The sequence below is a fragment of the Zonotrichia albicollis genome, chromosome 8, assembly GCF_047830755.1.
Source record: "Zonotrichia albicollis isolate bZonAlb1 chromosome 8, bZonAlb1.hap1, whole genome shotgun sequence".
Lineage (NCBI taxonomy): Eukaryota > Metazoa > Chordata > Aves > Passeriformes > Passerellidae > Zonotrichia > Zonotrichia albicollis.
The window spans coordinates 38,502,915-38,527,784 of NC_133826.1; the positions used below are offsets into that span (position 1 = coordinate 38,502,915).

The following is a 24,870-nucleotide window of genomic DNA, read 5'->3' on the forward strand; positions in this document are numbered from 1 at the left end:
TGTGAGCCACGTCCAGGGAGCACCTGAATCCCTCCAAGCCTCGAGGGAGGTGAGGGTGCTCAGGAGTTGGTGCTGGCACCCAAAAAACAAGCCATTTTCTATGCTGGGAGGAAGAGACAGTCCTCTGCAGTCTCCCTTTGTCAGACAGCTCCAGGGCCAGCAGTGCAATAGCAGCTCTGGGTGAAAGCAGAGCCCTGCAAACAGGGAGTCTGGCTGCCTTGGGAAGAGGCTCCATGGAGATCAGGATCATCCCAGCTTGCTCTGGGAGGGAAGCTGGAGGTGTTACCATGATGATGCAGAGAAAAGCCTCATCTTACATGGGGAAGGAAACAAGGCAAAAAATCCCACACTCAGCACAGGCCTGTAGGATCTGAGTCAGCTTCTCCCAGGAAAACTCTCCTATTTCTCCCTCCCACACAGCCCATGTCCAGCCACTGGCCCTGCTGCCCAGCCCACTGTCAGGGCACAGCAGAGCAGGGCAGCAAAAAGGGAGCTCAGCATGAGCAGGACTTGGTGCTGGCAGGCTGGGGAGGCAAAGCAAGCAGTAGGTGTACAAGAAAATCTATCTCTGCTCCTGAAGAGTGGGTAAAATTCTGCACTTCTATCAGGGCTCTGGCTGCCTCCACCTTTCCAGTCCTGAAGTGCCTCCATCGAGTTGCCGGGGATTCCAGACTGGTTCTCCTCTCCTTCGGTGGCTGGGGTTTGAGTTTAGGTGGGTGGAGCTCATCTCTGGAAAATAAATAACTATGAAGAGGGACCTGCAGTGGGAGGGAGGGAGGGACACCTGCACGAGCAGCTCCTGGCCAGGATGCAGCCCCTGGCTGAGTGCTGGCACGTTGAACTGAGAAATGGTTTGATCCAGCCCTTCCCAATCCAGACTGGGGCAGGTCTGTTCTAAAGGCAGCCCAGGGATGGCACTGAGGTGCTGCAGCAGCTGCAACTGCTTGCACTGAGCAACTACAGAGGACAGGCATTAACACCCAGTGGGGATGCAAAAAGCACAGTGGGAGAGGAAAAGACAGAGAAGGCAGCAAAAAGGTGACATTTGAGACACCGAGGGGCAGACCCAGCCAGTGCCCAGCCAGCACAGCCCACCAGTGCCCAAGGCCAGAAACTCTGCAGCTCCACCGGGGATTTATCAGGAATGTTCCCCTGACACAGCTGGGGGGTTGGTTGACATTTTCCAACACTCCCAGGTGACTCAGGTCCTATTCCCCATCCATCCATCCTTCCATCCATACATACACAGGCTGTGGTGCTGGGATCCTGCCAAGCTCTGCCGGCCTTGGGCTTGGGGAGATTTCTGCCAGCCGTCCTGAGCTCCGTAATTGTGCTCTCTGTTCCAGGAAGCAAGCAAGAAAGATTTTAAAATCCCCAAAACAAACCACAACAGACAAACCTAAAAAACCTTCAACAGCTCAACCCTGCTCAAGTTATTTCTTTAGGGACAGCTACCACTCTCCAGCTGAAATGCTGGGCTTTTGGGGAAAAAGAAAATTACATGTTCACCTCCAAATCGAAAAGGATTAAGGTAAGAGAACCTTTCAAACTAAAAATTATTGGCCCAAAGCTTTTATCTTTGCAAGAAATCTCTAGGTAAGACCAGCCTGACAGTTAAACAACTGGTTCTTCTGGTGGGGAGAAACCCTCCTCTTTAAGGGAAGCAGCCTGATAGTTAAAAGCAACTGTTTGGTCAAACTTCAGGCTCCCTGGCACAGCCTGCATTGCCTGTCCTTCCTGTTCACTGATTTACAGGCAGTGCCACGATGGCCCGGGTTCAGATATTTGGTGCCATCCAAGGAATTTGGCATTGCCATTTCCATATGTTTTAATCGAAGTTTCAGTCTTTGCAAACACTCTTCAAATGCCAGCTTTCATTTCTTTTACAGAAAGCTCAAGGTTCCTAGAAGACTTCTGACATCCTCTTTTGTGCTCAGAGAGATGACATTTTCAAACAGATGTTTCCAAAGTTAACAGCATTTGAAAGAATAATGAACTCAAATGCCCCTGGATTCCAGCTTAGCCCAACTCCATTCTGTGTCAGACACTGAGATTCCCACCTCTAAGGCAGGAGCTGTTTGTGCCCCCCATCCCTCCTGTCCTTCTCCCCAGCAGCCTGTGCCTGTTGTCCCCAGCAGAATCCCTGTCCCTGTGCACCCTGCCAGGAGCAGCTGCACACAGGCTCACATCTCCCCTTGCCCTCACCAGGGGGTTTCTCTCATCCCCGAACACGCCGATGAGAACGTCGGTGCGATGAGTGCCCAGGGCCTGCACTGCCACCACAACTGGGATCTCTGCTGTGCTCTGGGGCTGCACAATCCCACAGGGCTTGGGGCTGGAGTAGAGCACAGCAGAGTCCTCCTTGCGTTTCTGGAAGGGACACAATGAAATGCAGATTCAGAGGGACCTCTCAAGAAACTTTAGGCTCCTTAACATCCACCACAACAGCAACTTACACACACCTTTAAAACTCCCCAGGACAAAGGTCAAAGGCACAAACAAGATGCAGGAATTGTAGGTTTAGCATTCCCAGGGGATCCTGCAAGGAGGCTGCCAGCACAGACACTGGTGTCTGTGGGTGCAGCAGCTTTTCACAACCCTCTAAGATCTCCCACAGGAAAACACCCTGAGGACTAGAACATCAGCTGTTTCCTCAGGAGCTTCAACTGCCTCCTAAAGTTTACAGTTGGGCAGGATCCTGTTCTCAGCAGATCTTTAAGACTAAATAGAAACCAGCAAGGTCTTATCCAAACCCTTTTTTCCCCTAATAGTCTCCTCAGGAATATTTGACAGGAGGAGGTGGATGTGATGCCAAACCTGGGGAATAAGCCCGTAGCAGCCAGGAAGGTGGCTGGGATTCCTAATGAGGATCTTCCTCTCATAAGGCACCTTCAGGTGGCACTCATCACACAGCAGCACCGGGGAGGACACTTGGAGCTCAGGAACGAGACATCTGGGCAAAGAGATGACCCCAGAACAATCAGAGATACTGAGAGAATGGAGAATGCCTACCCCCACAGATTGTGAAATGGAGCAGAACACATTGGTCACTGTCAAATGCACATTGAAGAGCCCTACAGGGATAAATTGCCTTCTACCTTTTCCCACTCCAACATGTCTTGTCAAGGAGGGGCAAACCCTGAGAGGCAGCACCCATAGGCTGCCAAGTGCCCCAGGCAGAGCACTTTGCCCCACAGCTGCCTCAGCCCCTCCTTTGCCCAAGAAGGCTTGCAAGGACTCCTGGAACAGTGCCAGTGACCCACGAGCTCTGGGGGAGCCTTCCCAACAAGGATCAGTGCTCACTAAGGCTCAAGGAACACACAGCTCCAGTGTCTCAGTAAAAATGACTCAACAAGGATCAGTTCTCCCTAAGGCTCAAGGAACACACAGCTCCTGTGTCTCAGTAAAAATGACTCCCTTCTCTGCCATGGTGCTGTTGCCCTGCCTGAGAACTCAGCTCTTTGCCCCAGCCCTGGAGGGCATGAGACAGCAGCTGCCCCACAGAGGGGCTGATCAGCCCCTGCCAGGCCCTGCAGCTCCCTGGCTCCTTCACTCCACAGCTCCAGGCACTGCCTGGCCCCAGCTCCACCTGCTGTACACAATGGCAGCCCAGGCACTGCCTGGATGGCTCTGCCTGCCACAGGGAACAGCACCAGGGAGCTGCATCCCTCTGGGCATCACACTGACACCCACAGCAGCACAGCACCATGGAATTCTGCTGCAGCAACAACCACTTTTGCTCTCAACTCTGACAACATTAAAGCTCAAAATGGGAAGCACAGGGAAGGACAAAAACTGGAGCTGACCTGCCACATCAAGGGCTGCTTTCCCCTTGTCAGACCTTGCCCTCCCAACTCTTGCTGGGAGCCACTTCCCCCTGCCATGTGTCCTCATGGACAGAGCCAGAGCCTGACTCTCAGCAGCTGCTTGGTGTGGCCCAAACCAGTGCACGGTGCTCACAGCCAGCACAACTCCACCTCTTGCAGCCAGAAGGAGAGGAGGCCCTCGGGAAATTTGTTCCACCTCAAGCACCAAAAACAAGGCCAATCAACGATATCATTCCTGGTGCCTTTAGAAGAGGGCCCATGACCGTGCTGGGCTGTGAGCAAACGTGCTTTTCACCACGGGCTGCTGCCCAAGCACTGCTGTTCTCGTGTCCAGCTGGCACAACATGAGGGCATTCAGCAGCCCTTCTCCTTGGCAGCTGCAGCCAGCACAGCCTGGGCAAGGCAGTGCCTGGGGGAGGCCAGGCAAGGGCTGCTACCTGGCTGTGATGATCAGGGCTGCCACTCCCTTGCCAATACCCTCCAGGTCCACCAGCAATCTCCGGTAGAACTCCATCACCGTGTTGGAGCACAGGGTCACCTGGTGGAAGAGAAGAACAGTCAATTCTTCCTTACAAAAGCTCATTACCCACGGGTGATATCCTCCAGTTCCTGAGGGAGGATTTGCCCTTAATTCTTCTGCTGCTCCATGTGTAGAGCACAGTCTCGGAGTAACAAAATCCTTCTGGCAATACCAGATTTGTTAAACACACCTTGCTATCAGGGCACAGGTCAGCTACATTAAAACATTAGACTACAGCTCCATGCACCACTGCATTCAAATTAAGGGGCCAATTTCTCATCTGACTACAAAGACATCCATGCAGAGGAAATCTGACTTGACCACAATGAGTTCAGCTTTACAGCAGGAGGCTGAGGGCAAAGTGTGGCCCAGCAGGTGCTGGGCAGTTCATGGCTGCCCTGGGAGCCTGAGCCCGGGCTGGCTCTGAGAACTCCAGCCCCATGCCAGGAGTGGGGAACTGCCCCAGGGTGGGCATTGACCAAAGGCAGAACCCTCAGAACTGCCCCAGGGTGGGCACTGACCACAGGCAGAACCCTCAGCACTGCCCCAGGGTGGGCACTGACCAGAGGCAGAACCCTCAGCACTGCCCCAGGGTGGGCACTGACCAGAGGCAGAACCCTCAGAACCAGAACTGCCCCAGGGTGGGCATTGACCAGAGGCAGAACCCTCAGCACTGCCCCAGGGTGGGCATTGACCAGAGGCAGAACCCTCAGAACTGTCCCAGGGTGGGCACTGACCACAGGCAGAACCCTCAGAACTGCCCCAGGATGGGCACTGACCAGAGGCAGAACCCTCAGAGCCTCTTGCTCTACACTGCAAGAGACAAGCCACCACAGGGACCAGGCAGAGAAGAAAGGAGAAGGATCTCTGCCTTGAAGTTCCACAAGAAAGGGTTTATTCCAAGCAAAAGGATCAGAGCCAAAAGAGCCCTGCACACTCCTGTGCAAGGGCTTTTGTACAGACACAAAGCAGGGGGTGGATACAAACAGCAAACCAAAAGGGAATCCTCAGGGGAGCACTGAGGGGATTACATCAAGTGTCTGGAGCCCCTTTGGGTAAGAAGGTGGGGAGGATGGCTCACATGGGCCAATGGGGCCTCCAGGAATATGGGAATTCCAAAGGGGTGTTCAGACAGGGATTGGCTCCAGGTTAAATTGGCAAAAAAGGTTGGGGAACAAAAGGGGCTGGGTTTGACAGCAGGGAAAGAGCTGGAACAAGGGGCAGGGAATGGCATGAGGGACAGCTTTGAGGGAGGGTAAAACCCAAGGGTAAACCAACTCAGGGAGAACATGGGGTATCACAGAACAAACCACTTAAAAAGGAATCAATACAATAAATTTGAACTGCTACACATGGCTGCAGATGTTTTGTCTCCACTGGAGCTTCCTGCAGTGAACACAAATCATTCTGCTCCCCAGGAGGGGGAAATGAGACCAAGAAGAAAAGCTCACTGCTTGATACAATGACATCTCTCTAACAGCCACCTTCTGCCCTCATCCTTGCTCTGCCCCATTGCAGTCAAATCAATTGCTCTCAAAAACACAAGAATGGCTTCAGGCCTTGACCATAAGGTCTGTGAGCTCAGCATATGATTTTGGAAAGCAAACAGTGCTCCTTGAGGAACATGCCGAGTAAGCCAGCTAGCAGGGGCCTCCCAGCAGTGCAGATCTCTCAGTGCCAGGATGCTCCAAGCTGGCACCAGAGCTAAAGCCCTCCCACCCTGCAGTGCAGCTCCAGCCCTGGTGCTGCAGCGGCTGTGGCCGGGCTCTTGCCGTACCTCGATGTCCTGGTGTCCCTGGGGGAGGATGGTGCCTTGGCTGGGATTGATGGTGAACTCCCTGGGCTCCACATGGAAATGGATTCCCTTGCTCCAGGCCGGGTCGGTGTCCCTGCGGATCTGATCCACGCTGTCCACAGCCGGCTGCGTGCCATCGTCCGACATGCGGAGCTGGAACGTCAGGGGCACCGCGGAGCTGTTGGTGAGGCGGCAGCGCTGCGTGTAGGGAAAGCCTGGGCAAGGACACAAATATCCATTCAGGCACCCAGCAGGGCACGATCCTGGGGGCAAGATCCTAGCAGGATCAAAGTGAGATTGGAGTTGAGCTCTTTATTATCTGAACTGCAGCTCACCCAGAAGCTGCGTGAGGAATTAATCGTCACTTAGTTCCCTTTGACACAGATTCCAGACTGCAGCCTTGAAAATGCCCACTCCTAGCCCTGCTGAACACTGCAAGCTTCTCTCTTTGTGATGGGGACGAGCTTCCTCACCTGCCCCAAACCAGCATCAGTTCTCTCTGAGTGATGTGTGTGCACCCAGACCCAGCATTTACTCTGAGAATTCAAGCTGTCCAATTCCCTGCCCAGCCTGCCAACACTCCCACCTTTTTCAAGACATATAAAGAGTGAGCTGTCTGTAAGAAGAAGCTACAGCAAAACAAAGTGAGGATGGAATCAGGAACTAGAACGTGAGGCAAAGCACCCTAATGCAGCTTCTCTCTGCAGGATCCTTAAGGCATCTCTTGCTTTGGGCCAAACAGCTGAGCACGTGAGAGCTCAGAGCCCACTCAACTGGGGCACAGCCAAGCCTTGCTTTGAGATTAGCAATTAGGAACCAGGTCCTACGTCACCCAACAAACAGGGACATCACAGCCATGCTGCTCACTGAGAGTGCTGCCTGCAAGGGTTTACCCCACTTTGGCTCTGAGATTTGCTTTCCATCCTGCAAAGCCAGAGATACAGCCACTCATGGTGGGGATGTCCTGCAGAGCGCACAGAGCAGCCACAGCCTGCTCTGCACTGCACATCTGGCTGGGCTGGCCAGCTCTGTGGGGAGGAGACTTCTCCCCAGGCCTGCTCACCAAGAGCATCTGGGACACAGATGGGGAGAAAAAACAACTGCAGCTGCAGCCCAGAGCTCCTCTGTGCCCATCCAAGTGACCACTGCCAGCTCCAGCAGGGACTCCAGCAGGGAGGCAAGAGAGGCACAAAAAGGACAAACCCAGATGTCAAAACCTCCAACAAGACTGAGGCCAGCACATGCAGACAACAGTCAACAGGTACAAAGAAGCAAAGATACAACAGCTGCCTTCAGCCTAAGAGCCCTTAGGAATGAAATTGGATTCAGCAGGATCAATCTCCTGCTTCAGAACCATATTTCCATCTCTTGCCTTTCCTGTTTCATTCCTTCCAAAGTCAACTTGACAAGCGCCTCCGTGGTGATGCAGGCTGGGGAAGAAGCAGCTCAAAAAAGGCAATGAATTTCCTTCAGAAGTTCATGAACTTCATAGTTCTGGGTTTAGGCTTGGCCGTGAATGTTGCCCTTGGTCTGGGAAGGGGGATTGGGGTTCTGGGGGGTTTTGGGGCGTTTTGGCCCTGGGCTGGGCTTTTCCCTTGGGGGTTTTTGGGAGTTGTGGCTTGATGCTGTGGGCGGCTGTGCAGTGGGAGCTGAGGCTGGGCAGGGAGCAGAGCTTCCCTTCCTCCCGCTCGGGGATCGCAGCTCGGCCGCGGCTGCTGCGGGAGGTTTGTGCTTGGCCGGGGCTGCCCTGGCTGCAGCTCAGCGCTGGCACCGACCCTGCCTGCCTGCCTCGCTGCTGCTGCTGCTGCTGCTGGGCACTGCCCACACTCCCCTGCCCTCTGGGGCTCTGCAAAATAAGCATTTCCACCTTCCCTTCCCTTCCCGCACCGGCTGGGGGGGATCACTGCCCTGCCAGAGCCCACAGCTCCTCCTGCTGTGACCAGAACTCCACCAAAGGGGAAAAACAGGACTTGGCATCTGGCAAATGTCTGTTCTTGCCTTCTTGTCTGTGCTCTCCTGAGACAGTCTAGCAAAGAACTGTTATTTCTTTTCCCACAGTTTTTCCTGGGACCCCTGTCATTTCAAAGGGATAAGCATTTGGAGGGAGGGGCTCATCTTTCCATTGCAGCAAGATTCCCACCTTCCTTGGCAGACATCTGTCTTTTAAAGCAGCACAGAGACACCAGAAAATACTGCCTTTCTATTCCTTGCTTCCATTGGATCTCACAATGGCAAAATGCCCCCTGAGGCAGCAGCAGCCCTGCAGTTCACAGCCTGAAGAGGCTGCTGGGGCAGGGCAGGAGTGAGGGATGCTTTTGTGTTGGAAGGCACAGATCCCTGAGGCTGTGTCCCAGCCCAGGGAACACTCACCAAAGGAGATGTCCCCGAAGTCGAGCTCAGCGAGGTCGAACTGTAAACTCGGTGCAGTGACGCTGCCCCTGCAGGCCGAGGACAGAGCAGGCAATGGCTCGGTTAAAGGCATTGCAAAGGTCCGGCTGTCGTGGCTCGGGGGCACAAAACCTGGGCTCAGGGCACCCTGGGTTTCCAACCAACACAGCCCCGTGTGCTCAGCACAGGGCCCTGGGCACAGGAGGCAGCTCAAGCCAAGGGGCAGCAGCCAACAGCCCCTGATGGGCTCTGGGCACAGGGCAGGCAGGAGAAGCCCCTGGGTTGCTGGGGATCCCATGAAGGACCCTGAACACACACCCAGACATGGCTCCGTGCCTCAGTTTCCCCATCTGCAATGGCATGGACATCAAGGTGTCCCCACAAACTTCTCTAAGCAGCCCTTCCAGCCACAGCTTCCCTGCTTTGCTCCTTCTGAGCAGCAACTGCTGTTCCCATGGAGGAGCTTTGTCAAGAGAGTTTGACCCACAAAATCATTACAGACACTTTTCTGAGACACGAATCCAGGGCATTCCCAAACATCCTCTGAAAAGAGCAGCAACAGTTCTACCCAGGGCACAGATGAATCCTAAAGGAAAGGACCAGTTTGTCAGCAGTGCACCAGCTGGCACAGCCAAGAGCAAGAGTTTCAACAACCAAACTTGGCTGTCCTGAATCTAGCACAGCACCTCACCTGTCCTTCAACTCAGCAGACACACTCCAAAAGCCACCAACATCCACTGAAATCAGCACTTGAAGCTGCACAACACTCACCAGTTGATTTCATGGTTGATGCCAATCAGTGCCCACTCTGCCTTTTGGTTCAAAATCAAGAACCAGTGAACTGTGTCCTCTATTGTACTCACAGGACTGACCCTGGCTCTGCTCTGCACATCTCAACAAGAGACATCTGCCCTTGCTCAAGGAGAAAGCTGCTGATGCAGAAACAGCCCATGGCCACTTTGGGGGAGGGACAGAGGAGAATCAATTATTTGATGGTGAAAGGTTCCCTCTTGATTTCCAAATGAAAAAAGCAGCACTTTTTCTCCAAAAACAAAGGCAGCATCATTGTTTCTCCACTATGGGCGCACCTGCTCACCACTTTTCTCTTGCTAAGGAATAACTTCCTTGTTCTTCTTTACCCATCTCCCTTATCTCATTGGCATCATCCAGTGCAGATTGCTTTCATTTCTTCACTGCCTTGAGCCAGTGCCTCCCAGCATCAGCAGCCCAGCTCCAAAGCTGCAGAGCAGCCAGCACCAGCTCTCCTGCTTCCACTCCATTATCCTGCAGCACATGGCTCAGGCTGGCAGGGACAAGGCCTCACGCTGCTGTGGTGCTGAGCACTGAGCTCTGCCTCCCCTATGATCAGCCCTTCTCCCTTTGGCTGGGCCAGGATTGTCTCCTGCCATGGCATTAGCCCACGGGATGGTGCCCCAGTTCTTGGCACAGCTCCTGCTGCACAGTTCCTGACTCCCACATCAGCCCTTTGCTGGCTGTGCAAAGGAGGCACCAGAGCCCTCTGTGCACAGGAGCTGGGGGCACAGCTTGTGCCCCACAGCATGGCCATGAGAGGTGAGCTGAGGCTGCTGCTGCCCATCTGGCATGGATTATTCGCACAAGGTTTTACAAACACTGCTGCTGCTGCAGAATCAGCCAGGCTGGTCCATCTGCAAAGCCCTGGGGGCCTTGCTGGGTGTTCAGGTGGGACATCCCAGAGCAGCTGCTGCCCAAAGCTGATCCATCCCACGTCCTGCCATGGCCCAAGGCACATGGAGATCCCTGCAGGGAGGAGTCATTCCAGCTCCCGGCTACCACACAGGGCAGGAGGCAGCCTCACACTAAAGCAATGCCAGCAGCAGAGCAGAGATTCACACCTCAGGAAACACCTTTTTCCTCTGCTCCACCGCAAAAGGAGGTAGGTGGGGGATGTCCCAGAGACAGCTACAGATGTGCCCACCCAGCTCCCAGGGTCCTTACTTGATGGTCAGGATGGCAGGCGCAGGAGATCCAGCCACACTGAACTGGAACTCCTCCTCAAAGCTCCCCAGCACGGTGGCACTGGAGGAGATCTGCACACTCTGGCTCCCACCTGCTGCAATGATGCCCTCCTCGGGGGCAAACTTGAAACACAAGCCCACGTTGGTGGCTGAAGGGAGACAGGTGAAGGAAACATCAATAGCTCCTTGGTTCATCAGTTTCACCTGCAGCAGCAAGAAAGCAAAATGGAAATACATGAGGAATCTTGCTTCTTGTGAGTTACTGTCTAATGATGCAATGAACACCCAGAAAAGGCAGAAGATGCATTGTGCTGCTGAATGGCAGAAGTCCAAAGATACAACAGGACAAGTTCTGCCTTTGGGTTTTCATGCAGAGCAGTGGCAACTCCACAGAACTGCAGTCACCCTGGCTTATCCCATGGACACAGAGCAGTGCCCCTCTGCTCAGCAGCACCAAGCGCATTGAGAGCTGGCCCTGAGAGCAACGTGGGCTGATTGCGGCTGCCTAGGGAATCACCCCGGAGCTGCTGCTGCCCCAGTGAGCACAGCTCCAACAGCACCATCTGCTCATTCACCTTTTCCCAGACCATGAAAACAATACATTGAGAATGAGGCATCAGCATCAAAACGTACAGACAGCACCATCTTTTGGTGAGAAAACTAAGCATGTCTTTCCCTTCCACTGCTTCTGCGGAGCCCAGTGCAAAGGTGCCTTGTGTCTGGCACTGCCACAAAAGCCTCTGAACATGCAGCTTTTTGACCCAGGCTTGGTTTCATGTGCCAAGGGGTGTTTTTGCAGGAAGTCTCCCAGCTGATCCCTAAGGAAGGCTGCCCAAAAGCAGGGACTGGGGCTTCAGGAACAACAGACACACCTTGGTGACCCCCCAGATTTCAGCAGTCCATCAAATATTCCCTGCTCACAGCTGCCCAGGTTGGCAGCAAGTCCACAGCTGCACCAGGCTTGCTGCTGCCTCAGGAGCCATCAGGATCCATCCCAAGCCCTGCTGCTCACCTCATAGACATGGGGGGTGTTGACAAAAACGTTCCCAATGTTCAGAGTCTGAGAGCTGAGTTCAACCAAGGGTCCTTGGCCTTCCCCTCTGAGCTGCAGGGGCAGCCTGCTCTCACAGCCTGGGGAGAGATGTCCATTGCAGTACAATCATTCACTCTTCTCCACTGCATTTTCCAGGCTGCCTCAGTGCTAGTCCCCGACTCTGAGCTGGACGCAACCAGCTCCTGATGCTGCAGGAGAAGATATGGACCCTTCTCTTCCCTCAGGACATATCCCCTGAGGCTGACTTGCAATTTCTAACCCATTCCCTGGGCTGCTTTCCAATTTGAGCCACCAGTTTGATGAGTTTAAAACCTCTGGTGCCTGTAGTGACAGGTCAAAGAGTAATGGGTAGAAATTGAAAGAAAGGAGATTTCGGTGAGATATTAGGGAAGAAATTTTTCCTGTGAGGGTGGTGAGGCACTGGAGCAGGTTCCCCAGGGATGTTGTGGAGCTTCCAGCCCTGCAAGTGTTCTAAGCCAGGCTGGATGGGGCTTGGAGCTCCCTGCTCTAGGGGGAGGTGTCCCTGCCCATGGCAGGGGCCTTGGGACTAGATGATCTTTAAGGTCCATTCCATCCTTACCATACTGTTATTCTGTGGTTTCCTTCCCATGCACCTAGAGGAGCTTTGAAATACATTCAGTGCAGGCACAAAGCTCCTGCCAAACAGAGTTTGGCAATTCCCAAACTCCCTGGCCCAGGAGCACAGGACTTTGTTGCCCAAGTGCTCCCCTTGTGACACTCAGCACTGTTCTATTTCCACAGGCTGAGAGCTGCAAGGTGACAACTGGCACACAGGGAGAGCAGCAGCTGCTGGCCAAGGCTGCTCTCTCTACCAACAGCCCGGGCTCAGGGGGGCTCATCCCCCTCTGCTCTGCTGCTGTCTGGGCACTGGGAGGTGGTCCAGGCTCAGGGAGCCCATTTCTAACTCAGCTCCTACCACCTGATGGTGGATCCATGGCAAATGGAGCCATCCTGGAGGCCAGGGGCCTGCAGGGGCTGAGTGCTTGTTCACTGAAGTGTTCTGCTCTGGAGCTCTCTGGCCTTTGAGGGAATGCTGGCAAAGCCATGGCATGAAAACCTCTCCCTGCACTGCCTGGGCTGTTCTGGGATCAGTCAGGCACACACAGCATTCTGAGCCCTGGCCTGGCACGGGAGACTCCCTGGCAGCTGCAGGGCCAGGGGGGATGTGCCAGCACTGCCCTGCTGACCAGGGACCCTTCCCAGCACTTCCACGGGAGCCCAGTGGGCTCAGGCTGGCACCATGGCTTCACTGAGGGAGAGAGAGGCAGAGCAAAGGAGCTGCACCTGAGATGCTGCAGTAAGCCACACTTCCATACTCCAGTGCTTCCAGGGGTTTGAAGGTCACCTTGATTTCAGCCGAACAATTCGGCCCGATTTCTCCCTCCTACAGCAGAAAGAGACACCAAAACATTGCTTTGCAAACTTCACATTGCTTGTTTTCAACACCCTCCTGTAAGCCTTTGTGTAGAGCATCAGTGATGAGTGAACAACACAAGGAGCCAAGGAAACACTCCAAACCCAGCCCAACACAGCTCTCAATGCTCAGCTGATCAGCTCCCACCCTCCACAATATTCCTGCTGCTCTGACACAAGCTCTTGGACACATCATGCTGCTGTCAGCTACAGTGGGATGCAACTGCCACTCTGCCCTGCTGGCTCTTGGCCTTAGATGGGCCATAGCTGTAACCAAGAAGAGAACATGATCCCCTTCCTTGGAAATAAAAATATTAGTTTAACCTCTACTGAAAGAAAGCAGAGGCTGGCATTATTCTAGGGTTTACTCCAAGATGAGAAGGGATGTTGCACTGTGCACACACCAGGCATTCATCATCTCTCACAATGCCAGTACTCAGAATCAAGGCTCTGGTTGATGGGAGCACGTGGCAGTTTGCTTGCATCACCAGAAAAGGAAAAGGTTTTCTGTTCCTGTGTGCAGGACAACTCCAAAGGCCCATTTCAACCTTCCACCCTTGTGTCCAGGCTCACAGATGACGCTGGAAGGGACACTCAGAAATAGTGCAAGGCATGGTTACAGGAAGGGATTGGCATTTCTGTCATTAACCTTGGGCTGAATTTGGCCTTCTTTTGCCAGGGAGCAATTGCAAGCTTCAGGTCAGTGTGTGAGCTGGCAGTGCTCCAACAGCCTCTGCTGAGCCCCATGTGTGGGGGGAGCCCCTGCCTACAAGAACTGCTCCCAGGGACACTGACAGGACACGCAGGCAGTGCCTTGAGCTTAAGCCTGGCAGCAGAGCTGGGCTTTGTCAGGCTCCCAGCCCTGCCTGGAGCCTGCAGGGCACAAATGCTTTCAGCAGCGAGCCCTGCAGCCTCACCAGAAACTCCATGTCCTCCCTGCCAGCACATGGAGCCAGCTGAGGATCTCCCAGTGACTGCAGCCAGGGAAGGGGTGGGTGTAGGGAGTAGGGTGGGTGGGAGGAGAAGGAGGAGGAGGAAGAGAAGGAGGAAGAGAATGTTCTCAGCTATCACTTACCATTGGCTCAATGAAAAAAATGTCATCAGAGAACAGCATGGGGTCGTCTTGCACCTTTGCCGTCTTCTCCTGGACCATGCTGCTCAGGAGGGCACTGTGATGTCCCTTCACCTTCTCTGTTTGTTTCTCCTCTGGGAAGTTTTCCTGGGACACCTCTTTGGGCAGCCACAGCAAACACTGCCTGCAGCCCCAGGGAGAGACAAGGCCAGCAGATGGTTTCATGAGCCACAGGTTTGCAGAGAGAAGTGTGAGCGCAGGAGAGCAAAGCACTTGAGGAGGAGCAGCAGCAGCTCGCCAGCAAAGGCTGAGCCCAAGCCACGAGGGTCCCACAAGGATCAGAGGACAACTTGCTGTTCCCTGGCCCAGCAGGGAGTTTCACTCCACACTTGCAAGCTCAGCAGAGGTTTCCAAAGCCAGCATCCCTCCAGAGAACCTCCTGCCTCAAAGCCTCTGCCACAGCTGAGGGAGAATCAACCAGCCATTTCAAGTGGCTTTTCCTCCCACTGAGCTGCTCAGGGGGGCACAGAAAGATCACAGAGCACCCACTGCAGCATTTCCCTGGCAAGGGGAGACAAAGCTGGCTTGCAGCTACGTGTTAGCAGCATCACACTTTGTTCCTTCCATTTTGGACCTCCCTCGTTCCCTCCACTGCCTTTCACAAGAGCATCCCAGAGCACTTCCACAGGAAATTGATGAATTCAGGCACCAAATCCCTTCAGGGACATTCAAGTTTTTATATGCAATATGCATGAAAACAGAGGCTCTGAGAGGGGAAGGAACTTTGTTGTGCAGGAGGGAGACAGCAAACTCCTGGAGAGACCTTTTCATGAGCCAGAGCTTTCTGGATCTCATCCCAGTGCATGGCAGTAGAATGTCCTGAGAGGGAAAGGATCCTGCACTATCTTCTCTCACAAAAAGTCCTCTCTGCTCTGAGAGCTCAAAACCTCTCTGACAGCAGCACAGGGACACACAACCAGCCCGCATGGGCAAGGAGCTGTTGAAGGAACTAAAGGGAATAAAGAGGGTGTATCACCTTTGGAAAGAGGGACTGGCAACTCAGGAAATGTTTAAGGATGTTGCCAGGTCATGTAGAAAGAAGATTAGAGAGACAAGAGCCCAATTAGGACCTGAGGAAATCCAGTCACCACAATCAACCTTTCCTTCCCAAAATGCCATCCCTGGTTCGAGTATAAATGACCTGGAATGCTGAGTGCTGAGCTCCTGAAGCCCAGGGACACAAACCCCAGTGCCAGGCATGGTTTACTTGGCCTAACCATTCAAAAGCACCAACATCCCCTGAGGCCACATGTTAGCTCAGACATGGGCCTGTATCTCACTGAAATGCATCTTTCAAACCAACCTCCTCTTCTCTTCATTCTCTTCTTCCTCAGTCGCAAAAGCCTTCCACTGGAAGTGGGCTGTGATGTTACTCCTGTTTTCAATGAACAGGGTTCTGTGGCTTGACATGGTGGTGAAAGTCTTGTCAAGCTCCACGGAATTTGTGCTCAGCCCAACGTTGACGTCTACAGCTTCTCCCTGGAGCTTTGTGTGGATTCTTTCTCCACCTGGAACAAAGCAAAGGGGAGTCTTTGCTCAGCTCACTGGCTGATGGAAGCACAAGGAACAGAGCAAAGCACAGGGCACAGATAAAAGTGTCCCAGTTTTGCGCTGAAGGAGCAGTTCTGTGGACCACTCCATTGATCACATCCTTCAGCTCTGTGTGTACAGCGTGAGGATGTCCTGGGCACCTCCTAAAACACCTTATTTCTGAGGGTGTTTGCAGAGATCTGGCCCCAAGGTGAAAGGATGGACAGGGAGATTGGTCCATGTGCTCCGGTGACCCACTCAGATCACCGGGATTTCTGCATCCAAGTCCTTCAGGTGACAGGGCTGAGGAGCCCTGCTCAGTCCTGCCTTGCCCAGGCTCTCCCCGGGCATCCCAGGAGACTCCTGTCTCTCCTGATCCCTTGGATCCCTTCTTGCTGACCAGCAAATATGCCTGGGGGCAGGTGGACAGCAAAAGGAGGCCCAGAGGAACAAGTGAAGTGACACCCAGAGCAGGAGGGGACACAGGTTAGGAAACACAACCGGCCTGGCTCTGCAATGTGACAAACCACTACAGAATGAGCATCGTGAAAACCATTTCCCTGTCCAAACCCACAGCCACATCAGTCTTTAAATATTTTATACTGTTCAGATCTGAAAAACCAAGCTGGAGCATTGCAAATAAAATAAGAAAGGGACAAAGGAAAGATTACTGAGTACAGAGCAGTTTCTACATTAAGACTGAATGGGATCCCACAGTCTAGAAATCAAATGGGAGATAGATGTGAGAGGTTTGCAACAGCGTGAACAGCCTGGGAAATGGGGAAAACACGGAAAAAATTGTTTTGATTTGTCACAAAAAAGGAACTTGAGGGCCTGAAAATGTTGTTAGACAGAAACTACATCTATGTGTAAGGGCCACATAGAAAAAGGGTCTGTGGCAAGCCAGTGGAGAAGCAGCATGTGGGACAGAGGTGTGCAAGAAATCCATTGCATTGGAGAGAGTCTGATGGAGACCTCACCTACAGCACTGCCCAGGAATGAAATACAACTACACCCAGGCATAGCCACACCGTAGTGGAGAATCAGAGTTCCTCCTTCCTCCACTCAGCAAGTCCCAGCAAAACAGCAGTCAAAAATCTTTGCCTTTCTCAAGCCCCTAAACACCAAGGAGTTCTCAGTTTGCTTTGGGGTAAGGCTGAACAGGGGAGGCACCTCTGGAGGGAATGCAGGGATGGCACAGAGGGAGCCATGTGCAGAACTGTCCTGTGCCCTGCAGGGCCCAGCACTCACCTGAGCTGCAGCACACGGCCAGGGAGCCGCGATGGGCACCGCTGGCCAGCGGGTGAAATGCCACTGTCACCTGCACAGTGTCACCAGCGCCCAGAGCTCCTGTGGCCGGCACCACGGAGAAAGGACTGCAACACAGAGAGAGAGGTCAGGCCTGGGACACCTGGCCATGAGATTCCTGCTGCACTGCAGCTCCCTGCAGCTCCCTTGGGCAAGCAGGGAGCAATCCAAGCACAGGCAGCACAAGAGACAGAACAGACAGGATCACAAACAGACACTGAGCCACTGCTGACAAGATCCAGACCTCACAAGATCCTGGGGGTAAAATTACCTCAGCTCCCCAGACTCTGCATCCAGCTCTCTGCAATGAGGCTCAAGGCTCCCACTGCCAGCAATCCCATCAGAGAATGCTTTGTGAAAAGCACAGAGAGGCTTCAGAGCTATTTGCATGCACAGCTTGACACTGATTGCCTCAGGAATTTCTCTTTTCCTGCTGCCTATAAACCTCATCTCAAGAGATGCAAACGTTAGGGCACTCCCTGTCCCGGGAGATTACAGCCTAGGAATCAGACAGGGAGAAGGAACTTTTCCCTGAAGACCAAGGAATAGTTCCTGTTGAATTGGCAGTGTGCTTCTTTGGTTTATTTTACCTTGAAAACATCGTAATTTAGCCTAAAAAGGGCAACTTTTATAAACATTTCAATGAAAGCTGCTCTAAGAAAAGGAGCAATCAAAACTTTGAAAGAGTGCAAATGCAGATTAGAGCAATACAGTGACATGGAAACCCAAAAGGACGATGCCATTTACAGTCTGAAGAGTCCAATCCCAGCTGAATGAAGCACCATGAGCAGGAGCACACCAAGGAAGCAGAACCGGAGGTTTCTGTGTGTTTACCAGCAATGCATTCTGGGACTCTGGGCTGTCATGCAGGCTGGTAACTGTTTGCTTGGCCCAGCAGAGAAACTCTGTGCAATGTGTTGGAAATAGTGATGCAGATGTGTTGCTGCACTTTGGATTTAACAGGAGCAATCAGGATTTAGTCACCAGGTAAACAGCTCTTGCCTGACAAACACAAGACTCTGTGCTTTGATGCTCAGGGACAGCTCAGGGAAAATGTGCTTCTGCCCAGCAGCTGCTGGGCTTTGTGCCCTTCTACAGCCCCAGTGAGGAAACAAAAGTTCCTGGCCTTGGTGCTTTGTTGCTGGTCAATCTGTCACTTCAAATGTGTTCTGGGGACTTTGCTAATGAATGCATCACACACAAAAACAAAGAGAACATCTGGCAAGCTGAACTTTGTTCATGTCAGTAGTAACAGCTGATGAACTCACTTCAGGTTCTGCTCATTCAGGACCTCTTGCTGTAATTATGGGCTGACCTGTTCCCATTGCCACTGGTGAGAACATCACTGCTGGCTGATGGAGAAGCCTTGGGCCAGCAATGTTCGTGTGCTGGATGTGAGACTTTGGAGGGAGGGGAGGAAGGACAAGGCCCCAGCAGGCCCAGAGCCAGATCAGTGCTCGTGCTCCTGCATCTGCCCCGGGGCTGATGCCAGCACTGCTGCAGCTCTGCTGGGGCTGGGAGGATCAGGGCCTGCTGGGGGCAAGGCACAGCATTCTGTTCTTAGGCTTTGGCCAGAAATTTCACCGCAATAGAGAAGCTGCCAGTTAGGGGAATCCCTGGCCAGGCTTCAGCACTACCTTCCATTCCCTTCCCTTCTCACTCCTGCCCCATGTTACATGCTCCTGCCTTCAGGTGGCACGATGGGAATAACATTCCACGGATGACTTCAGGCCTTGCCGGAGAAAGAAGGTGTCCTCTTCTTTTCAAATTACTAAGAGAAGAGTATCTAGCCAAGTTCAGGACTCAGCTTTCAGAACTGAAAAACTGAGTGCAAATCAGCCCCCGCATCTCCTCCATCCCTGGGCTGTACCCACCAGACTCCTCTGTTCCTGCTGGAGCAGTCATCTCACACACACACCTGGCTCCCCAAGACCCAAAGACACAAGCTCCACAGCTAAACTTAACTCCTCTGAATTTCAGCCAACACCACTAAACTGTTCCCTGAGCCCACAGCTAGAAGAGCTGTCAAGGAGACATCCCTGACACTGACATAACCAAAGGAAAATTACTCCTAAGAGATAGGCCTGGAAAGCTAAATTTTGGGCTTTTCTCTGTTAATTGTGAGCTGCTCCTTAAGACACTTCTCATCCTGTTAGATCCATCCTCTCAATGAATCACTACTGCACCTGACAGGCAGAAAATATAAGGTATGGAGGCGGTTTTAAAAGGTTGTTTTCTTCTGCTTTTATAACTAGGTCCATTGACATGTTTGTTTCCTTGTATGGCATCTAAAGACAGGTCCATGTCTCCCAATGGCACCTTGCAACCCCCAGACACTGCTCTTGCTTTGAGCAGTGTGTTTGCTCAGATGATTTCCACAGGTCCCCTCCAGGACCACTGCAAAGACACATGCCTGTGGCCTCCCAGAGAATGGCTTGGCTGACAGTGCTGAGGAAGCATTTCAGAAGCTGCTTGTGCTCAGCAGGGTGCAAGCCAGCTCCCAACATGTTCCAGTGCCCTCCAGGAAATCTGGGACAGAGAAAGCTGCAAGGCCACTGAAAGCAAGAGCAGATGCCTTCCATCCTGCTCACTCCCAGCCAGGCTGCCGGGCAGCAGATCCGATGCTTGGTTCCTTCTGTAGCTCTTTCCCAACTCCGCTCTCACCCAAAGGTGTTGGCACAGGGACAGATGAGCTGCCTCACCTCTGGGTGCTCAGCTGGTACCGAGCTGCCCGGGCACCGACATTGCGCACCAGCAGAGTCTGCTGGGTGCTGACCTTGACCGGACACTTGGAGAAGTCCAGCTGGGCAGGGAAGTCCAGCACAGCTCGGGCACCAATGGCCCGAATTGGCACAACGATCCTTTCCCTGGCAGTCAGGCAAACCAGCTCGTGGCAATAATCCTGCAGGAAAAGAAACTGGCTCAGCACAGGACATTTAGTGCCATCCCCATGACAGAAGAAAAACCATTTCCTATACCCCTTCAAGGGCATCAATTTACCTATTGCACCCTCAAATGAACACTAAGTTCTACTGCTATGTCACATTTTAAAGGCACCAGTGCACTTTGCAAAATCTGTCTCAGTGGCATTAAGCTCTTGTGTCACTTGGGTCATACAGATAACAGCCCTAGGCCACCACCATTTCTACTCTAAACTTTAATGATGTTAAAGAATTCCTAAGCCTCTTCTAAGGAACATGGAGCTGGGGAACACAGGACATTGCTCTTTAGGATTCTGTATTCCCACTGTCTGAGAATAGGACAAAGTGTTCCACTGACTCTAAGCAGCAAAAGGAAGAGGAGAAAACAGCTGCACCCAAAGACATCCTGCACCTTTGGCCTGGTGCAGAAACATCAGTTGGCTCACAACTCCCCTCTAACTTTGCCTGACCAACCAAGTCAGGAGAAGAACAGTGCTAAGAGGTAGCAGGATGCTGTTGGAAAGGGCCTCTCTTTGTTTCCCTGCAAGGCTTCCTCCCTTCCATGCCATGCCCTCAACCCTTCTGTATGAATAAGCCTCCAGATCAGAACATGAACCCTCCAGATCCCAGCACTGAGATCAGACTTGCCAGGGCCTCAGCACTGCTGTTCAAACCTCCCCACAAAAGCACCTTTGGCACGGAATGGGTGCCAGCTGACAGAGCAAGCACAGGGACAGGAATGAAGACAGAGCCCCAGCAGTGTCACTGCCACGGGCTCTGGGCTCACAGCTCTGCCTGCAGCTTGTACCTGCCCTGCACCAGCTCCTGCAGGCAGGTGTCCAAGTGCCCTGCAGCTCAGCAACCTCCTGCTGACCAAGGGCACCCAGAGCCCAGTGTGCCTGTGCCAGGCCGGGCTCACGGGCACAGCACATCCTCTGCCCTGGCCCTGCAGCTGTGCCATGCTCACTTGTGCTCTGGGACAGCACAGCTGCAAGGCTGCACAACACAGGGGGTGAAAAAGCACCAGCTTTGCTCCAGCCCAGGGGCAGGCAGGGAAGCTGTTGGCAGTCCAGGAAGGAGGAAAGCTCTCTGACCTCTTTGTTCCTCTGGTGTTTTCCATCAGAATGAAACCCCTTCCCCTGGACCTAGAGATGGCCCAACATCTATCAACAGCCCTCTGTCATTTTCATCCTGTTTCCTGTGCATCTTCCCTTGGCAATGCTCAGCAATGTGCAGGGAGGGGAAGCAGAGCCTGTCAGGCCTGGCTGCAGTGCCTGCCAGCAGTGCCAAGGTGTGACTGGCTGCAGGCTGCCTGCCCACGCCTGGAGCCCAGCTCACAGCATGCAATGGACTGGAGCCAGAGTGCAGGGCAAACAATGGCTGTGGAGATCGTTGTGTGCTTTGGCCCCTCCAGCCTCACCTTGTTCTTGCTGGGGGTGAAGCGGATGCGCACGGGGGCAGAGGCGCCCGGCGGCACGGCACGGTACGCATCGCTGGAGCTCACCAGCTGGAAGTAAGGTGAGCTCTCCATGGAGACCTTCACCACGTGAAGAATCTGCAGCAAAGACATGAAATTATGATTTTGCCACTTGTGGAAACAGGATGAGAGGAGACCTGTCCATGCCCTGCTAACATCCCTCCCTTGCCCCTTTTCCAAAGCACTTTCAGCTGTGCAGGCACAGGCACATCATTCACAAGGCTGAACTTGGATCCCTTCTCTCTGGCTCCAGCATTTTGGCCAGGGGCAGAAGGGCAGCGCCTGCTGGGAAGGAAGGGCCGAGCAGGTCAGCACCAGCAGGATGGAGACAGAGCACCTGAACCAAGTCACCTGCATATTCAACAAGGCCAAAAAACCTGCTGGCTTCTGCCTGCACACAGCCATGAAGTTGTCATGTTCCGGAGGGGGAATGTGCTACCTAAAAGCAAACCAGCACATTACTGTGGGGGATCAGGTTTGGGTAGGGACCTTCTGGGGATATAGTCAGGCAGGCAGAGCAGCAAGACAGGAGACCAAACACTGTGGTCTTACTGGGAATAAAAGCAAACCTGAAAAGCAAAAGAAGGAATGAACACAGCAAGACAATCCCTAAAACAAGGAGATGGCAAAGAGAATTTAAATGGGCAGTAAAGCAGCAAGGAAGAATCATAAGACCATGAGAGCAACCAGCTTGCCAAAAGTAACAGAAACACAGACAGGCGGTGTCTATTGACCATGGGGCTTCAGAGGCATTTTCTGCCTGGAGAAACAGGACCAGCACTGACTGACAGTGTGGTTCCAGTATGCAAAGCCAATATTGGCACTCCAGGGCTTCCTGCTGCCTGTGCAGGCAAGCTGGGCTGCTGGGCATTCCTGCCTGCAGCCAGCAGGCCAGGTTCTGCCCTCTGCGGTACTCATGCACAGGACACATGCATTTTCTAGCACACTGATATCATCAACCCCTGAGCACCAAAATGCTCTCCAAAAGTCTAAACCAGATGATTTGGACTCCCTCCTGTCTCCTTCCACCAGCCTACTCTTGGCACAAGCCTCACTTGAGAAAATGTTTCCCTGACTGAAATTCAAATGGTCTCAAGTTTTCCTCTTTACAGTGGAACACAACTGACATTTTTCAACTTTTTCCCTCTCAGCTCTCTTGGGAAACTGCAAAACAATCCCAGTTTCTTCATGTGAAGGTTGAAACCTCCAGGAGCACATGGCTTTGGATGTGCTGTGCTTCTGCAAAGGGAAAGCAGAACACGTGTTGCTTTTGGAAAAGCTGAGCAGAGCTGGATGAAGCTGAGCAGGAGCCTCAAGTGGCACCTAAAGGCCTCTCACTGCTTCTGCTCCATCACTCTGATTGCAGGGCTCTTTCGGGACACGGTTCCTGCAGGGCCAATGCCATTATGAGAAGTGATTCCAGCATAAAGTGCAGAAGGCTCAGCCCCTGAGCTTTGCCTGTGAGCTGCACAAAGGGAGCCAAACGGGCTGAGAGAGGCAGAGATTCCTACCAGGAGCCAAGATTAACCAAGGACACACAGGGTGTGCTATAGAACCAAGGAAAAGCAGGAGAGCAGGTAAGAACTGTACAGCCCTCAACATTCCTGTCAATCCAGAGCTTTCAAGAGAAGGAAACTCCTTTGGCATAGACACCATCAACACCTGGCCAAAACCAGGGGACAATTCCCAGCACAGGAAGATTTCCACCATCTTGCAGAAGAAGGTGCTGAGACATTTTCTTCTGCATGTGCTGCAGCAGATAACTTGCTTTCCTGTACACTAAGGGAATGACAGCACTCTCCTCTTCCAGCACAGTGTCAAAGCTCTGGGTGCCAGCACTTACCTTGTCCTTATTCATGAGAGACAGCACCATTTCAGAGACCTCCCGAGCGACGAAGTTCTGAAATACCAGCTCTGGTGGGGAAACCCCAAACCAGCTCTGTTTCGGGGCAGCTGACAGCAGCTGGAGAGGAGAGAGAGCAGGGAGAGCTTCAGCTGCTGGGAGGAAGGTTCATGCAGGAGAATCTTCCACTGATCCCCAGTGAAGTACAGACTCTGAGGGAGCACGTCTGCCCAGCCCACACTGGGCAAACACTGGCTCCCCCACCTCTGCTCTGAGCTGATCCACAGCTGCTGGGCCACACAGAGCAGGCTCAAGCCAAGCTGCTCTTTTGGCATGGATTTCTCCAGGTTTCTTTCTCCAGAATGCCAGGCAGCACTTTCCTAAAACACAGCCCTGTGCCCATGTGGTCACAGAGCTCTGGGGCACTGACTGAGTACTCATGGAGTAAGTAAAACCCATGGATTTACAGTAGACTCCATGGGAAAGGATTTGGGATGTCTTTTACTCTGAGACAGGGAAACCGAGGCCCACACAACTGCAAATATCTTTTTTGCTCTAGAACTTAGACATCAGTAAGAAGAGAGCAGGACCAGAGGAGGTGTGAGAGATGAGGTGACATTTGGCTGAAGCCAAAAGGTTATGAAGCAAAAGAATGGAATTTGTTGGTTCTCTGTGTTGTTTGTGGTTTGGATTTGTTCAGGCTGGTTTGTTGAGTGTCACAGTGAGAGGGACAGGGTTGAAGACCTGACCAAAAGGAAGGAGGATGAGAAGGGAGGGCACAGAATAGTTGGTGCTCAGTAGAGAATGGAAGCTCCTGAGTACCCATCCAACGGCAAAGGGCACAGGGACCGCCCCAGCCGGGTACAAAGGGGATACAAAGATTGCCATTTTCTCAGAGGGTGCGTGTGTGTGCTTGGCTCTCAGGGAGGGACACATCCCCAGCTCAGCTGAATCCTTACTAAGAAACACTTTTCTTTTGCTTTGATGATTTTGTTCCTTTTCATTGTACTTAAAAGTTAGTGTGTTCCAAAGAGAGGAAAAGGCAAATATAAAAAGACAAATGAGCTGAAAATAAAAAGACAAGTGAGGTGAATGCTGAATGAGGATAAGTTTCAGTTATTTTCTCAGCAACTTGGGTAAAAGTGTCATTACAGTGATCTTATTTCATGCCATTGTAGAGGCATGTCTGGAATGACACGACAGCAAATGCTTCTGGAGCAGAGACATTGCTTGGAGAAAACTCTGCCCTGCTTTGTCTGCCTTCTCCAGCCACACTGCTGTCACTGCAGAGACGCAAGCAGGTCTCCTCTGTGACTTCACAGCTGACACATTCTGCTGAAGGGAGTGGCTGCAGCACACTGTCCCTTAGCTGTGCCCTTCCCTGAGGCGTTCCCAAGGCTCCTCTCCAGGACAATCCTTTACCTGGATTGTGTTCCGTGTCTCTTGCTTCCAATTTCCTGCTCAACAGCCCACCTCAGTCACCTACCCCTTTGGACTGTGCTTTATACCGAGCTCCTCCTGCCAGAAAAGCAGCTTTAAACACACCTCTGAGTAGGCACTGATCCAGATAAAGCACATCCATTCCCCTCTGCCCAGGGCCAGTCCCCTGGACATCTGGCAGCCTGCAAAATCCAGCACCCCCTC

The 24,870-nt window shown here is 52.8% G+C and overlaps 1 protein-coding gene across 1 annotated transcript; it reads right to left on the reverse strand.

Annotated features, from left to right (window-relative positions):
* Nucleotides 1-2,721: 2,721 nt before the first annotated feature.
* Nucleotides 2,722-23,256, reverse strand: LOC141729787 (hydrocephalus-inducing protein homolog). Its single transcript, XM_074545513.1, has 11 exons — nucleotides 23,227-23,256; nucleotides 21,327-21,461; nucleotides 19,688-19,887; nucleotides 16,929-17,053; nucleotides 15,451-15,655; nucleotides 14,091-14,271; nucleotides 10,508-10,731; nucleotides 8,513-8,580; nucleotides 6,125-6,357; nucleotides 4,265-4,365; nucleotides 2,722-2,953 (listed from the first exon to the last, which is right to left on the reverse strand). The coding sequence occupies exons 1-11, from the start codon at nucleotides 23,254-23,256 to the stop codon at nucleotides 2,722-2,724; spliced, it is 1,734 nt and encodes a 577-aa protein (XP_074401614.1).
* Between the last annotated feature and the right edge of the window lie 1,614 nt (nucleotides 23,257-24,870).